General features: G+C 42.1%; 1 protein-coding gene across 3 annotated transcripts in view; it reads right to left on the reverse strand.

Moving 5' to 3' along the window:
* Window positions 1-447: 447 nt before the first annotated feature.
* Window positions 448-18,365, reverse strand: part of CAB39 (calcium binding protein 39) — an 83,113-nt gene continuing 65,195 nt past the window's right edge. For all 3 annotated transcript variants that reach the window (XM_055300418.1, XM_055300417.1, XM_055300416.1), the window contains exons 5-9: window positions 18,107-18,275; window positions 11,170-11,229; window positions 7,270-7,335; window positions 3,611-3,754; window positions 448-3,016 (exon numbers count right to left, since the gene is read on the reverse strand). In XM_055300418.1, coding sequence (XP_055156393.1) covers window positions 2,828-3,016; window positions 3,611-3,754; window positions 7,270-7,335; window positions 11,170-11,229; window positions 18,107-18,275 — 628 coding nt within the window. In that variant the 3' untranslated portion in view covers window positions 448-2,827. The remainder of the gene's footprint in view (window positions 3,017-3,610; window positions 3,755-7,269; window positions 7,336-11,169; window positions 11,230-18,106; window positions 18,276-18,365) is intronic.

Genomic DNA, 18,365 nt, shown 5'->3' on the forward strand with positions numbered 1-18,365 from the left:
CGGGGTCCCACTTACAGACCAAGGTGGAGGGGAGGACAGACGGTCGCTCGGGCGCTTCTGTGGCGATCTCGCCTTCACCGTAATCGACCCCGACTTATAACCCTCCTGCCCAGGGGCCACTTTTATCCTCGTACGTTCCCAATAGGTCAACAGGGACGTGGGCGGAGGATCCGCTCCCCAAATGCGAAGGTCTAAAAAAGCCATCACACAAGGTGCGACAGTGCTGACCCATGAGAGGCAGGGCCAGGGAGCTGGGAGCCCCAGCACATAAGGGGAAGTCGCATTTGACACCAAAAATAGGACCCCAAATAGGAAGCAAGACTTGGCAGAGGTGTGCATGCGGTTTCCGGTTAGGCTGGGACACAATCTGTGCCGGTGTGTCTCCTGCCGGGGCTGCTCGCAGACACACAGATGCAACTATCTGTGAGACACCATAAACACGGACAATGCTGTTTCTCCAAAATTTTATTTTAATTTAAATTACAGGGCCAGCCAGATATTCTGATAAGAAATTTGTTTCCTCAGGAGAAAGGGAATGCTTTCATGGCATTGTTAACAATTGTATACATCTCCACCTTTTTTATTTTTAAGGGTTAAAAATCACATTGAGTAACTGTAACTGACTTATGTAAAATTAAACCTTTTATAACACAAAAAGAAACCACTTCCAGTATAACAGTTTTGGTAATATGAATATATTAAATGATAACTTCAAATGCAACTTTTCAACTTTGAATGTTTTCACATTTTTGCTGAAAAACGAAAACAAAATGAGTCTTAACTCTGCCCAGATCCCAGTGCAACAGCAGCGTGTGGGTTTTGACAGGCTGCACCCTCACTGCCTTCCACATGGAGGCGCTAGTGCTGCGAAGCCAACGCCCCAGTGGAAGCCTAGTTAGGTTTTAGTTTCAAGTTCGAAGAACGAGCTTGGCAAGGAAACCTTTTGTCCACTTGGTGAAACTAATGTTTTCACGCTAAACCCAGACATGGAGCACTAGACCACGAGAACCAGAAGGCTGCATCACGGTCCAGTCCGCTGCTCCCTTCCTAAACATCTTGGATATTTTCACTTTGAGGAGCTTGGATCGCTTTCTGTACTTCCGATAGAAAAATGTCAATTATTCTACACAGATTTTGGAAAAGACAGCCTTAGAAAAACCAATTGTAATGCAGACTGCCTTTTTAGTGAGATGGAATACAAACACAGCTATGTTTTCTGGAGCTATTTTCCCCACTGGTATTCCTAGGAGGTCTGGAAACCTCACGCTTGAAACATCCACTGGGAATCTCATTTTGCTGGCTGATAATTCAATTAGTGAGAGAGGCTAGCAAAGAGTAATTATATAAATTTCTTAATCAGCTACAGCCATGCTGAATTCGAACTGGCAAACTCTGATTTGTTAAGTTGTTAGTTGTGATCTTTGTATCACTAAGATGAACAGAGACCATTCTAGTAACTTTACACAGATATGTTCTAGGAGACGTTGTTCTGCTGTGGTCACAGTAACAAAAAGTGGTGCAAAATCAGTTACTTCATAAATACTGATCATTTGCAGCATTAAGGAACAGGACATTAAAAAAAAAATAAATTTCCCCAAAGGACACCTAGGACTAGGGACTCTTCTTTTCCTAAGAGAAGCCAAAGTTTTAATTATTCAGTTTCACAACTATTGTACTGGATTACTTAGTCTAAGAAGGAAAAGGTGCTCTACAGAGGCTTCCCCCACACACGGAGAATCAGCAGTAATTTAGCATAATCGGGATCACCCATATCTGGCAAAACTCACAACTCATTTAAATGAATAAGGCCAACATTGCGCAGGAATACGTAGCCGGACTGGCGGCTCCCCAGTAGGTAACTGAATACAAAGGATTGGTTTCCATTTTTTCTTTTAATGCTGTGATACTTAAATGTTAAATCAGCATTTTCATGTGATCGGAAGTATTTCAATTACATATGAGCATTCATTTTTTTTTTTTGCAAAAACTCAATATTAGGTAATAGTTACATACTAATACAGTAACATTCCTCTGCTGTACAAATTAAATCATTTAAAAGAAATGAGCATTCTAAGAATTATATACAAAAGAAACCTGTAAGCATTGTTGAAATGAAATGCAAGGTGTCACTGTTAGCTCTACTGGTTTAAAATACCTTCCAAAAAGTAAAATTAACAAATACCCTTCAACATATCCAGGTTTACAAGTCTCAAGAAAATCAAATGTCAAAAAATTCTAGAAAGCTGTGAAAAGCATATATACATTTTTCCTTATGACCTTATGAAGCTTCACACCTTTGAGAAGTTGCTATCAATTTATTTGCACGTCAAGTTTATCCACCCAAAAAGCTCATAACTTGGATACAGTTGCCCTCTGATTCCAAATACAGCTCTGCTCCATCTTCCTTTAGCGAAGGCGTATAACCTTCCCATGAATCCACGCTTGGATCTTTAACAGAAATCAATGCAAACACGCAGGCTTAATCTGATAACAGCAATCCCCTTCTTCCCTAAACCACACCACCATCTACACATCTGCCTTCAGGAACCTAGCCACGTTCAGAACTCCTACAACGAACAGAGTCCTTGAACTCTGAAACGACACAAAGATCAAGAGAAAGTCCACGTGTGCTCTAGTGTGCAAGAAAGCAGCAGCTACGTTCTCCAACTCGGACTAAAAAAAAAAACAAAAAAGGTAAAATGAAAAACCGTTCACTTAACAGCAGGATAGCAGTAAAGTTCCTCATGAACCGCTAAGAGCGCCTGATGCTGAATAGCTAACAGCAAATGCTGAATTTGGATTTAATATTTTAGATGTTGATTGGAAATTAGGCTTCTTGCTGAGCTGGTCTCTTCAAATCCCTGATCTGTTTCACTAAATAGGTCTTCTCATCGTTAAATTGTTCGTCCTCGGTCCTGTCATTCTGGAACTTGCTGAGGAACTCTATAAGTTTGGTCTGGTTCTTGAGGAGGATGTCTAGGATGGGCTGCGTCTTGTTGGGGTTGGCTACAAACACCTGTGTAGAGAGAAACTGGTGTGAGTCACAGGGGAAGGACAAGTGCCCAGCGATGGCCCCGCAGTCAGCAGAGCTGCCCGCCGCCCATTCACCTCACGGTCCAGAGGCTTCTGCTTTGGAAGACCTCGTTTTATAAGAGGGGTGTATGGTGGGGAGGATTTTATGTTTTGGCACAAGAAAGACTGATATATTCATTCATGCTCTGAAATTCAGTAGCTGGTATTAAACATAAACTGATTTTAGAAGAAAATGGCCAGATACTATTTCTGGGTACAAAAAGTTAGAATGGATTGTAAGTATTGAAACCTCCAAGAAACGCAGTAAGAAATGGATTGATTACCCTTTACTTTGGCATACATTCTATGCCAAAGATAAATGACACTCCTCTCTAATATATAATTTTTCTGTCCCCAGCCCAGATGATATACCATTTCTGGGTCTATTTTTGTTTAAATGTTATACTGCAAAAATATAAACATTGACTGAATTGTATCACTTAGATCACCAAAATGAGGTGAATAATCCAGTAACTGGTAAATGAAAGGAGATTAACAATTCTAGAGGAAAATATTGTTTATGGTTCTAGTACTCTACCTTAAAAACGTGGAAGGCCTCAAACTGGATGTTACGACTCTTGTCTCGTAGGAGATTCATCATTAATTTGAGGTTCTCTGGTTTACTGATGTATTTTGTCATAATTGTGAAGTTGTGTCTATCTAAGAGTAGTTCTCCGAGAAGCTGAGAAGACATTTAAACAATTAACTCTTACATTATCATCAAGATTTCAAGTAAAATCAAAGTTAAAAAAAATAATTCACTTTACAATCACCACTGTCAAACACAGAACATTAGTAGGCATTCAAAAGACTGATGAGCTGAGCGGAAACTATGACCTAACGTTACCGAGCGTCCGCTACTGGCCACTTAAACACACAGCCTTTCTTGCGGGGGTAAACCTACCGAGCGTCCAGTACTGCTCTCTGGTCTTGACACATTTCAAGGCACATTCGGCCCAGAATCTGAAACTGTCAGAGCCTACTCTTTAAAATATGCATTTACATTATCTCGTTAAAAAAAAAAAAAAAAAGCAAAAAACAAAAAAAACCCAGCAAAGAAAATGGTCAGAAGTTGATAATTCTTTTTTTTTTTTTTAGAAGTTGATAATTCTTGTTTAAATACAAATCTTAATTAAAAAATGATTTATCTGGACTTCCCAGGACAGAGGGTTCCAGGTCCAAAGCTTCCATACACTTATCCTTAAGCTTGCCAAAGTTATGCTTTCATATCTGATTCAGGAAGGTTTATAAAAATGATATTTCTCTGTTCTTTCTTCAGCAAAGTATCCTGAAGATACTCCAATTTAGTCTTTATGACTCCTCATCATCTAATGACATCAATTAAGCTAAAAACAGTCTCCAGGACTTACTGAGTTCTAAAGAGTCTCTTATACCATATCAGTCTTTGATTTTCAAACTGTCACTGCTTGTTCTAGTTTTCTTTTTCTGAAACCAGCAGTCACCCCTTCATGTCCGCGTGCCAACTTCTAGTGCAGGTCTAGAGTGCCTGCCATGGGTGAGGGGTCGACTTGCAGTCCTTAGGGACAGAGGCAGAAGCAGAGTGGTAGACAGCTTGGCCCCGATCATCAGCCTGTCTGGGTTCAAATCCTGGCTCCCTGCTCCCCATGAGCTATGCAACCTTGAACACATTATTTAATTTTCCTGCACCGCAGTCGCAGTTTCATCATCCACGGTGGGAATGGGTAACAGACTTACATCTCACGAGAGTGTAGTGAGAAAGGAAAGCGTGACTATGTGCCATGCATGTGTGACCTAAGTCTGAACAGAGACCAGAGTCTGACAGAGGTCTGAGGGCAGCAAAGTGCGTGAATACAGTTATTTTGGTAAATTCCTTTCTGGATTCCTGGCCATGTTCTAGATACTTGGAAGTTTCCAGACAAATGATCTCTAGATAAGCAACATGTCATCATATTAAATCAAGAATAACCTGACATGCAGGAGAACAAACCTATTCTACTTAGGATTTATAAAGAAATTATAGAAAGAATGCAAAGGTCAAGCTCAGGCTTCACATTAATCTGAATCACGAAATATACAACTTTCAAGGTAAGAAGCAACAAATATTTACTCTTATGAAGACTCAAAAGTTATTATTCAGTATGTGAAAGTTATAGCTTTACTGGTGTTCATGTTCTATCATAGAAACCAAAGACATACCAAACATGGCTCATCTGGTTATCTGGAGAAGGATAATTGGTAATTTAAAAAATTTCTTTAGATATAAAAATAAAAGTCTGAGGTTTTGAACAGGGAATTCACATTTGCTGGTAAAATAAATATATGGATAATAAATGCCAATGTAGCTACAAAAAAGGAAGTACAAATTAAAATCCATTTTTAAAGGACTACTGGTCCTTAAAATTGCTCCATGCATTCATGCGGTATTACGAAACTGTAGGAGCCGAAGCCTAGCTTCATGTCCACGACTAAGGTCTTGCAAATGGCAGTCTTAACTTTCCTTTTCATGTTGGCAATTCATAAGTGGCAGAAAGGTCTTGAAAGCCTTTCTCCTTATCTAAGCAGCCCAAATATTCAGAATTTGGTCAAAGTCTATTGATCTGCCAAATAAACTACCCTGCTCCCCCTTCCCGGGAAGAGATACTGGCCCTAGACGCTACTACCCTAGGTAATCCTGCCTGGCATCCTTGGCCTCAGAAGATGCAGGCTCCATCCAGCTGCTCACGTCCACGTGATGCTGGGCAGACAGGGTGTCATGGCCCTTGGACAGAAAGGGGCTGTTGGCAGAGGCTACTTTACAGTGTTTAGAATCAAGCGAAGCCTATACTAGATCACAAATCTTACAAATATATATTACACTGATGTACAGGAAAGAAAACGTCCTTAAACAGCTGCCAGAAGTACCATAGCGCCCCCCCCCCCCCCCCGATGAAAGGACTGACCTATCGCAGCCATCGCTAGCTAGCACACCTGGAGAAGGGAAGGCGTCAAGGATCCTGGATGCTGGACTATGGGCCAGGCTGGGAGGCGAGGTCCAAACAGCAGCAATGAGTGGGACGTGCCCCAGCCTGACCGGGCCATTTCAGCAGGGACACATTTCCAAACTGTGACTATGACTGGTCCCCACTGTAAGAGTTACAGCCTTAAGGGAAAGGAAGGAAGTAGCTGGCCATACGGAAAGGACTGCTTTGGAAATGTGGATGGTAGAGAGTGTTCTTATCAAAGGACACAAAATATAAAAGATGCTCCTGATGTCCTTTAGTCCATTCCCACAGAAAGACAAGGTCTTCAAGAGTGCTCTCTCCCTGGCAGGAAGGGAAGCAGGAATGCAGTCCTGATCAAATGAATTCAGACAGCTCTGACAGGAAGAACTCTGGGCAGAGAAGAATTTAAAGTGGACATGGCAAAAAGTATAAATGGAATTAGGATGTCCCCCCCAAATCCTCTGTGATTTCCTCTATAGTTCCTGTCAGGACCACTTACTGACAGAGTGAGGCGTATGCTTTTATTAACTGCAATGAGAATTTTCTAGAGCAGAGGTCAGCAAACTTTCTGTAAAGGGCCAGATAGGAAATGTTTTAGACTTTGGGGGTCATATAGTCTCTACGGCAACCATTCAAATCTGCATTATTCTCTGAAATAGCCTCATGTAAATAAATGAATGTATCTGTGTTCCAATAAACCTTTATTAACAAAAACAGGCAGGGACCTGGATGTGGCCCATGAACTATAGTTTGCCAGACCCTGTTCCAGAGTTTTAAATCTTAAATTTAAATTTCAAATGGAACCATCCCTACCCTAGTTTGATACAAAGTGGCCAAAGTTCCCTGTGGGTCCCAAAGGTCAGCACCCCCTCACTCCCAACCACCCTCATGCTACAAGCCTGTGCTGTCCCACAGCTACTGGGCCTTCATCTGGTGGATGCAATTCTAAATTCCAAAAATAGGCTTCCAAATGTAAAATACTGCACTGCTAAGAGGTAGAGACCTCTTCAAAATTCTGTATATTCCATTCTGGTATCCCTACTTAACAGGCAGGTGGCCAGGTGGCCTGTGTGGACCACGGCTGAACTCCTTCCTTTCCACAAAAATCTTGACCATGAACAAATGTATTCTCCTCTCAAAGGTGTGGGACTCACACCAGCACATCTTCCTTTCCCCACATCAATTTCAGACACAGGGGAAGAAAAGTGAACTACGTAAAATAAATGAGTCATACCTTGAGTGACTGTCTTTTTGTCACGTAATTTTCTGAATGAAGTAACTTCTCATATTCACTGAAGAACTAAAAGATAAAAAAAAAATATCAGTAGTTACTATTTTAAAGATCGGTAGAGAACATTAAAAAGCTTGAGCACAAACTTTTTTTTTTTTTTTTAAGATTTTACGTATTTGAGAAGAGCAAGAGAGTGTGAGTAGGGGAGGAGCGGGGGGACAGGGAGAAGCAGGGGCTGAGCAATGTGGGGCTCGATCCCAGGACCCCAAGACCATGACCTGAACAGAAGTCAGGTGCTTAACCAACCGAGCCACCCAGGTGCCCCTGAACACAAACTTCTACCACACGAAGGCCACTTGCTGCCCATCTGTCTCATGCACTCCCAGAGCCTTCCTCAAGGGCACCCGAGGATGACCTCCAGGAGGACGGCTCCTGGGACCCACTCTTACCCAGTGCTAGCCAGGCCCATACAGCTTAAATCTGGTCCTCTTTTGTCATCCAAACTCCATATGCATAGAACATAACTCCTACCCTCCAACTGTTTCTCAAAGTGTCTCAAAATGTTTCTCTCATTTCTTGATTAGAAAATTCCTATTTTTTTTTTTTTTTATACTTCAGTGAGTCCAAAGCACAACCACAAAGAGAAAAGTTACCGGTTCTTTCAATGCATCAAGCAAGAGGAGAAAATAATTAAAAACAGATGAGGAGAAATTTAGCACTGATGAACAGGCAGGTATCCTAGGGAAATTGGGACTTGGGCCCAATCCTGAATAATGGCAGGGATTTCCTTTAGAAAGGGGAGGAGTATTCTTCAGAGATAAAAGGGGAAGGACACAGGATGAGTAAAGACCAGAGAAAGCACAACGTGACACACTTAGGAAGTGACACATGTCCACCAGATTTACAAAATGGTGCTAACAAGCGTGGCGTCACTGGCATGGTTAAGAAGCTGATCGAAGCAGGAGGTAGGGAATGGAAATGAGGGACACACAGGGGCCAAGACACACTTGCTAAAACTATTTGTACCTATGCTTTACCACGGGTCCTTATCAGCCATTCATCTGTGACTTAGAGCAGGTGTTAGCAAACTGCAGCTCCTGAACCAAATCTAGCCTGCCACCTGCTTTTATGAGTAAAGTTTTGCTGGAACACAGCTGTGCTCACTCACGTATTGTCAGTTTATGTATTGCTTGTGGCTGCTTTCTCAACACAACAGACAGGAATGCCGAGAGAGACTGTGTGGCCAGGAAGCCTCAAAGATCTACTATCTGGCCCATCACAGAAAGGGTCTTCTGACCCTTGCCTGAGAGCCAGCCCACAACTGCCTACGCATTCTTTCTTTTGCTTCTCTCTAGGCAGAGGTGGGATGGCAACTTCTTCTTCAGAGGATGTGAATGCTACCTTCTCCTCAAAGAATCATCAAACCAATGATTAAAACTAGAACTGCCTTTAGACAGTGAAACAGAATATGGACCTCTCAAGTTTTTTTTTTTTTTTAAAGATTTTATTTCTTTATTCATAGAGACACAGAGAGAGAATGAGAGGCAGAGACCCAGGCAGAGGGAGAAGCAGGCTCCATGCAGAGAGCCCGACATGGGACTTGATCCAGGGTCTCCAGGATCACGCCCTGGGCTGCAGGCGGCGCTAAACCACTGCGCCACTGGGGCTGCCCAGACCTCTCAAGTTCTTGACAGAAAATGCAGGATACAATTTTCTACTGCCTAATTCTTAGTAAGCTTAGGGGCGAGAGGTTCTCCTGACAGAGAAGCGCCTGAAGAGTACACATGTAATCCACGTGCTCTCCAGGGATGTGTGATTTTTGTCCTTGGGTTAGGAGTCTGGGGCGAGGACAGGCACCGCTGGGGCTCCTTGAAGATCTACTCAGGGAACTACACTGCAGTTCAGCCTTGCAGTCACCCCAAGGGATGTGTCCACTACATGCCGTGCTGACTGAATTCCCCTGAGAGCGCCAATGGGAGAAATTTGTTTTATTTTACAGATATTGTGATTGTTTAACTAATTCTGTTTCCCTCTATGCTTTTGGTTATTAGGAAGCTCAAGGCCCAATTATACAGGATTTCTGATCACATAGTTTTGTGTGATCACACTTCCTTGGCTCCTCACTCTCCTACCTTCCTCAGATCTTTTTTTTTTTTTTAATACTTATTTATCTATTTATTTATTTAATTTTTTATTTTTCCTTCCTCAGATCTGACCACAAGGTCTACACACTTCTGTTAGCTGCCTCCCACAAATTTTCCTAAAATTCTTTTAACCAATGTCATTCATTAATAACATGTAGAAAAATATTTTACTACAAAACTGAACCACTGTCATTGTTAGTTGTATCTTTGATGGGCTTTAAAACTAAGACTCCAGTATGTTAAGTCACAGAATCTTTGAGGCCAGTCAATAAAACAATCTGGCCAACGTTTTACTAACTGCTTACCGTGTTCAAGGCACTGCTGTCACGCACACGACGCACACATTCTTAAGTAATCCTCACAACAACCCACAACAACAGTTAGGGTGCTACTACAAGCCTTCTTTTAGGGCGGAGGATTCTGAAGGCAGCCGCCCAAGGTGGGGCTGGGACTTGAAGCCAGACTCCGGACAGTCTGGTGCCAAAGCCCACACTTCTAACTGCTACAGAAAGGTACCCCTGAGATAACCGTGCTACCATTTTAAACCAACATGCACACAAAGAAACGTACTATATCCAAATGGAAAACTAAAAATATATGACCAGCAATGTTTAAGCCACTCAAGAGGCTTTCTATGAGGGACTTCCTATGCACTCAGCATTACATGATGGACGTTACTGAGTGGGAGGGAAAGAGGAACAGAAAAGAGTTCAAAAGCACAGATTTTGCCTGCAAAATCTTTGTGTGAACAATGAGTATCAACAGTGTATACCTAGAATTTCCAAAATTCAAATGACTAAGTGGAAGAATGAAAACCTAAGCCAAATCTCATGGGTTAGACGGGAATTTTAAGTGGATTGTTAGTGTCCTAACTTCTCTAAGAGCATCCACGGGACTGTGGACAGCACATCAGTTAAACCAGTCTGGCAGAAGGAAGCACCCATGGGCAGAGTGGGGGCGGGGGCAGAGCTGGCACACAGTGGAGGAGAGCATGTGATACTATGGCCTGAAGGCTGTTGTGTGGATCAAGGGCACTCGGAATTGTTCATGAGGTTCTGGGAGTTTTAGTACCAGAAGTCTGACACCAACTCAGACTGGATGGGACCTTCCTGCTGGGCTAGTCCAGTGTCCTCACTTTATAAGGAGGATGGACTTCTGAGTCTCTGAGCCTAGTGTTCTTCTCACCCTCGCAGCTGCCACCCACCCTTCACTCTCCTGGAAGCAGGAGGAATGTAAGCAACTGATGGAAAGGAAGAGGAAGTTAAGTGTGATAATAAGTTTCTTTTTGTCTTAACTGTATATTGTCATTTGGCATCAAAGCACTTTTATTTCCTCCCCTAAAGCAAGAAAAGATGCAAAGGGTAGTGTGTCAATCAAAAAGATAAAATTCTGCTTCTGACCAAGTTAACACTCTATACCTTGTTTCAGTAGAGAAATGATCATAGCACCATTTAAAACCACTATATATGCAATATAAGTAAGTACCTGGCATAAAAATCTAATTTAAATCTTTCATTTCTGGTACAGAACTTACAATTTTATTTATTTGAGAGAGAGAGAGAGAGAGAGAGAGAGAGAGAGAGAGAGAGAATATCTTAAGCAGGCTCCATGCTCAGCAAGGACTGAGCCCAACTCAGGTTCAATCTCACAACCTTGAGACCATGGTCTTAGCTGAAATCAAGAGCTGGACACTTTAAACAACTGGGCCACCCAGGTGTCCCAAAATGTACAATTTTAAAATAGTACTTCATATACTTACTTTATCATAATGTTGTTCCAAAAATTCTGCACTGAGCAATTTATGTCTTGTAAGTAAATCCTAGAGAAAGAAAATACACTATTTTACAATTGTTTTGCATTCAACTTCTTTTAGAAATGAGAATCCTAAAACATGCCACGCCATTTTACCTGATAAAAACTGTTGTTAAAAATCACTATACTTAAAAACATTTGAACATAACTATATTGAAAATGTTGATTCTAGATAAGAGCAAATAAAATCATTAATAATTTGAAACTGTGATTGTAATGAGTGCGATTAGTCACAGGTCTACAGTTCTTAGAAGGAAAAATATAAAAACAAACAAAAAACTCAAAGAAATATAAATTCAAAGAAAGGGAATAAAGCAATAAAGTGAAATAAAAGTAAACGATTGTGGTAAAATGTCAAATAGAATACTGCTCCTGGTAGAGAAAGAGGAAATTTCTTTCATTAGAAAAAGTATTGGTGGTTCCCTTTTCTTCCTCCTAAATTCTGTTATATTCAGTTTCATATCTAATGCGATCTTGCTTTCAGAGACAGAATGTTTTTTAAAAACCCCATCATGTTATAAACATTAGCTCCTAAGTAAGTAGACTAATGCTACAAAAATGTAGATTCAAACATCAGAATGTCCTTGAGTCCAATTCTGCATGAGTACACACTAGAGCTGATGCCTCACCATATGGCTTGCCCAGGAAACCACTCAAGGGTCATTCATTCAGAAAACATCTACTATGTGCCGGGGAAAGTTCTGGGTGCTGGGGCTACAAAGACAAAAAGATGTGGTGGTCTCTGCCTTTCAGGACCTAGAAGTTAGCAACGAACTAGCCTTTGGTCTCACCAGGTGGGAAAGAGAATGGGAACATGTGGTCCATCCACTACTTGGTGAATTACTGAATACAACTCCTTTAGAGCTGCCTACTGGAAAGGTTAGTGCCAACGATCCCCTTTCCCCAATTCTCCCTGTTTCCTTAGCTGTTTATGTTTGAGGGTACCAGGTCACAATGAACTAGTATTTCTTGAAATATGTCCAAGTGTAATGTTGGTCCTGAGAAATGCTCTAGGAAATGCTGCACAAACACACGTGGGAGGCACTAAAGTTTTGGTTCCCTCGTAGGGATCTGGCAGGTCTCAAGAGATCCTGCAGGGAGCTCTTCTGTCGCCTACTTTGTGATTGCCCGTTCCTGAAAGCCTTTCCTCACACAGGCTTTCCCCTCAACTGACCTAACTACCACCCTGGAATCTTTCTCCCACATCATTGTCATAGAGAAGCCTTCCAAACTGGTCACCAGCACCAAAGCATGGACAGAGTTGTCTCTACGTCTGCGGGATTATCTGATTACCATCTCTCTCATGCTAGACTGTAATATAAATATAACGGTCATGTCTATTTTTACTAATCTTTGAATTCCCAGCACCCATGCAGGGCCCAGCACATAGTAAGAGCTTAATATTTAACAAATAAATGAATGAACCAACAAAATCAGGGAATAGGTTTGGGAAAACATCACAAGTCATCTTCAAAGTATGCTTTTAAGAAGGCTTCTAAATCCACCCCAAAGATTTACAGGTGTTCAAACTGCTGGATAAGGTACAGACTGTATACCCAGGAAAGACCTATCTCATTTTTTCCAAATCTCCATTGGGGATTAAATCGACAAAATTAGAGAATTTGGAGTTTGAGCATCCTTAAGAAGCTGGAAAAGAAATGCTATGAAGCTTCCCTATGTGGGGTAGGAGATGGAGCAGAGAAGGGAAAGGAGACTTTATATTATCTTAGTACACTGGCCCACAGGGGTCAGCTATCAGGGGCAGAGGTACACAAGAACTCGAAGGGAATGTCAAGCAAGCCTGTGAAGGGCACTTCCTCCTTCTATATGTGACTGTAATCTGTGTGTGGTGATCTCCCCTGTGTAGGAGCCTCAAGGGCAGGGGGTGTGCATGGTTCACTGCTGAATCCCACTGCCGAAAGAATGGTGCCTGACATGGGGGTCGGCACTCAGGCTTGTGGAGTAAGCAGAATGAACAAGTGAATAAGAGAGTTAAGGGATTAGTGTGTCAGGATCCATGCAAAACTAAGTGTCATTTCTACTTTTTTTGTGGCTAAATCACTCTGGAGACCAATATAAGGAAGTACTGCAAAAGGAACACAGTGTTCACTGTTCTACCATAATCTAACAGAAGAGAACACCAAAGACTGGAAGGGACCTTACTGCTGGGTAGTCAATGGCTACAATGGCTCCTCAACTGGGGTTGATTTTAGGGACAGGCAGGTAGAAAATACTGCTCTAGAAAGCAAAGTCCTAAACCCGTGGTGCAACAGATTTTTACTAAAGTTTTGAGTAAGGAAACCACTCTGAAAGGTCTCAAGTAGGAGCAAGAGCCTCACAGCTGGGCCACAGAGGAAACGGGGGGGGGGGGGGGAACCTCTAACATCTCTCCATCTAAGAAAGATTCTATTACCATCTGGTTTCAAGAAACCAGGAAACTTCAGGAAACCACTGTCAACCTAGGAATCAAATCTGAACAGCCTTGAGTTAGGAGAGACTGAAGGGGTACTCTGAGACTGCTGAAGAAAGAGCTGGACTCCAATGCACAGCAGAATGAAAGCTCCTTGTCAAGATGGGCCACACCAGGGCCTGGAGAAGAGTGACATGCTGGCAGGAAAGGAGCAACTGCTGACAGTCAGTACCCAAAATGGCCAATTCTAAGCAGGGAAAGAGGAGGTGGGGACCTGGGCAGAGCCTCTACCTACTGAGAGATGAGAAGGAAACCTCACCCCATGGGTTAGAGCCAAGAGCCTCAGAGAGTTCAAACCATGGTGGGGGCAGAAATCAACAGAGCAAAGGGAAAAGGTCAGGCAGTCAATGGTCAGAAATGTGCAAAATTTCCAGGGTGCTATGTGTCCCAGAACATGAGGTGCTGGGTCAGCTAGCAGTGGAAAGGAACAAGATCTCTGCTTTCTCACCTATCTGAATTCTAGTATATCCAAGGCCTGGGGAGGACTGGGAGAAAGGTAGGGGTCATCTCCCGAGCCCAGCAGATTGAGCAGCCAACTTTTAGGGTACACTGAATTGAAAAAAATTCCTAAAAGTCAGTTAAGTTGGGGCCTCAAACACTCTGTGGCAAAGACGGCCCTGGGGTCTTCAAAGAAATGCCACTGAGCCCAGGGCTCGATTTCACAGAGCCTTGGCAAGCTGTATGGCCCAATTTCGTCCTTGATGCTTGACCATGTCCTAGGATAAGGGACTCAATTGTTCCAACTGTGTGGCTCACCTATGGAACTCTTACGGGTTAGAAAGTTCTCCCTGTGCTAGAGTCAAACCTATCCCCAGGTTATTTTCAGAAACTGTCAGAGCCGACAGAAATAGGTTCAACCCACTTTCTATAGGATCCCACTTCACATACATGTAGTGCTCTCACGGCAAGTCCCTACCGAGTCTTCTCTTCTCCAGGCTAAATACGTCCAAGTTCCTTTAACCACTCCTCGCATGACAGGTTCTGAGTCCCCCTCACCATCTACTGTCTTCTGAAAGTCATCTATTTGTCTATGTGCCTCTTAAAGTGTAGCGCCTGGAATGGAACACATTTATGTGTTGTTACCTTAATGGCTTATAGTGGGGTGAGACCATCATCAGCTCCTTAGGTCACATACTATGTGGTCACATGTAGCTTTGGGGCAGCAGCATCACACTATTTAATTTTACAGGACATATTTAGAATTTTGTTTCCTCAGAGTGGGCTCTGGAGGCAGACTGCCTGGGTTCAAATTCTGGGTTCCCCATTTTATAGCCTGACTTCACCCAATATTTCTAGACTCCTTATCTGTAAAGGAGATGGTTGAGTAGGATATGAAATTGCCTACATTAGTAATTATTATATTTGGTAATTACTGTATTTAATAATAACTGTATTACTATGCCTTATTCCCACATCCCTTATTTATAGTTAGGTCCTCAAGTGGAGGGACCTCAATCATCGTCCTATTCCATTCTGACCTCTCTGGATCTCTATGAAGCCTTATTTTAGGATCACCATTGTCTGCTATCTTTTCCTTCACAGTCATCACCTACACATTTGATAAGCAGGCTTTGTCACCCTTTATCTAAGTCATTAACAATGTTCAGCTGGGCTGAAACAAAGCCCAGTGGAAATCCACCAGAAAATTCTCTCCAGGGTGATGGCAATCCATTCCCTAGCACTTTATGGATATGGCATTCAATTAGATGTAAATAACTACACTGAAACTCCAGCCCCTATCTTCACTGATTCCATGAAAATACAATTATTCAACATTCAGCATATCCTCATGGCCATAAAGGAATAATTCTAATAGCTACTGTTTGCTGCACACATATTGTGTGTAGACACAATAACCCTGACATACTAGCATTATCACCTCCATCTTAACAGATGAAGAACTTGAGATGAAATCCACAGCAGAGCTGGGAAATGAACCCAGGCAGCCACACACTCTTAGTCCCCTCATCTACTGGCATCTATGAGATTAATATGACTGAACTTACTCTCTTCGTGAATCCATGCTGGCTGTGGGTACACGGTTTCCTTTCCAAAATGCTCAGAAATCATCTCTTTAGAAATACTTTCTAGAACCTTACACAGGTATAACATCGAGCTCCAAGCTCCACCAGCCTCTCTGGGGAATCTACCTTCTTTTATTCTGGAAAAATTGGAAATATATTTGTTGGCCTTCTGATGCCCCTCCCCATCTCCTTAAGTCCTCAAAAAAGAAAACACGAACAACATTTGGCCACTGATTTACTGTCTTAGTACACATTCATTCAACCTACAAATCTTGGACACATTTACAGCAGGTAGTTTTTTTTTTTTTTAATATTTATTTAAGTAGTCTCTGAACCCAATGTGGGGCTTGAACTCACGACCCCAAGATCAAGAGTCGCACACTCTTCCAACTGAGCCAGTCAGGTGCCCCTGGAGCAAGTAGTTTTAATTTCCTTTTGAGACTCAGCACCTGTTCCACAGACTTTAAATTTGGGTTTGCAGGTGAACTGCATCTGTCTGAAAGTATTTATGTGCAGAGACCGTTTTCTGGAGAGAGGGGTATGGTCATATTCTTTGAGGACAGTATGAGACACAGATCTATCCCCCTTTCCTACTGTCATCCTCTCTCTTCCCGAGTCCATCCTTCGAATCCTGCACTGTGTCTGCAAGTTTCCTTCCTTAGGTCGACACCACCTGCCCGGCACTGCCCCATTCTCCCCTTCTCTGGCTAATATGACCCGGCAGGGTTGCCTGACCCACAGTGATTCCATCACCACCACTTTCTCCTTAGCGAGGATGTAATTCAAAGCAGCAGCCCTAACCGAGGGCTGATAACGAAATTATCAGCAAGGCCAAGCAAGACTGTCCAATACTGTGAATCATATCTCTGGCAAGGCGTTAACACATCTCTCCCACCTGCTGGCTGGGTGTGCTACCTTGGCCAGAAGCGTGGCAGGGAGCACGCCCCTCCCCGGGTCAGGGTCTGACTGTGCTCCCAACACTGCGGCCGCTCCTCTCTTCTTCCTCCACCTGCCTCTCCCCCAGAGGCTGCTCTTGGCTCATGGCTTGCTTTCACACAGGAGGATCTCACCACAACACATGGTGCTACCATACTTCCCTCTGTAACAGGCCTGCTGCTTTTGAATGGGGCATCCCCTTCCACCAATATATCCTAATTATCAGTCCTATTCCCAAAATGCAGAGATACAAAAGACACCACATTTGTTACTCTGCTATAACCTGGCATTCAGTTCATTTAGCTTTGTACATTGACACATAAACATCTGAGATCTTACCTAGGGCTTCCGATATCCTCTTTAATGGTTTCAGGAAAATAAATCCTTAGGCACCTCTCACACTATTACCATATTCTCGTTCCATGTGAAACCCTAATGGCCAGGTCCCCAGGTTTTCATCCTGTTTCAAGGGTGTTCATTCACTGTAAGGAACGTATTTTACCCAGAGACCAAGGCGTGTGCTCATTATCTCAAGGGCTCTTTACCTTCATAAAACCGAACCCTCATGAGAAAAGTGGCTACTTCTCACTAAAACAGTGTTCATGGTTTCTTAGCAAAGTAGTCTTCAGGTTAGTATATTAAATTCTGATTACAGTAAAGTAGCAGTTCTAAATATTCACTCATAAGGTCATTTTACATAAGAGAATGGAACTTAAAAGGAACTTAAAGGCTTACTTTCATTGTGAAGAACACTAATAAATATTACTACCTATATACCATAAACAGCATAGAACCTTACAATTCAAAGCAAAAATGTGCATGTTGTACAGCAGTATATCATATGTGTATTTAATTTATACAAACACAGAACAGGAGATAAAGTATACAGGGAAGGGAGGCTACATAATAATTTGAATAGGGCAGGTGATTCTGCTCCCCTTTCCTGAAGTATTTGATAAATAAGTTTTGGCATGAGTATGAAGTAGGAGAGCTAAGTCCACTGTTCCTTTGAGCCTAACTACAACATAATCTCTTTGCCCTGATTGTGGTTCTAGTATTAAAAGACATGCCTATTCCAAATCAGCATGGCTCTGAACAGATGACAACTTTGGTGTTTAACCAAAGAAACTGCTGTAGTATGTTCCAACACAGGAGAAAAACCTGTTTATTAGACATACTGTATATCATTATACCACACTTGGTAAGTAATTTAACAGAAAAGTGTACTTTTGACCATACTTTTAGATAGAGGTTAGAATCTCTCTCTTCCATCCTTTTTAAGCTGTGGCTCCACTGCATTAGCCTAAGTCACACGGACACAAATAAAACATATCTTCTCTCTTCCCGCTAGAGGGCAGCCGTGTATAGACTTAGAGGTTAGAACTTTAGGGAAAAACCACAAACCAGTTAACTGGACTTACAAGTATATTTAGAATTCTATAGTTTCATGTTACCTTGAATGTGGCAAATGCATCTGAAGCTATGTCAAATGTTGACATTTCGACATATCTGAAGAAATCATAAAATTGTTCTGACCACAAAATGATTTTTGCAAGTGGTTCATGTCTGATGCATTCTCTCAACATTATTCCACAATTTAGAGCTATTTCTGGAGATTCATACCTACAAAAAGAAAAAAACAAATCATGATTGCTGTTTTAAAACTCCTCTAATGCTGAACAGTTCAAATTTTTCAAATAGATGTCTCAGATG

Source organism: Nyctereutes procyonoides, unplaced genomic scaffold, assembly GCF_905146905.1.
Source record: "Nyctereutes procyonoides isolate TBG_1078 unplaced genomic scaffold, NYPRO_anot_genome, whole genome shotgun sequence".
Lineage (NCBI taxonomy): Eukaryota > Metazoa > Chordata > Mammalia > Carnivora > Canidae > Nyctereutes > Nyctereutes procyonoides.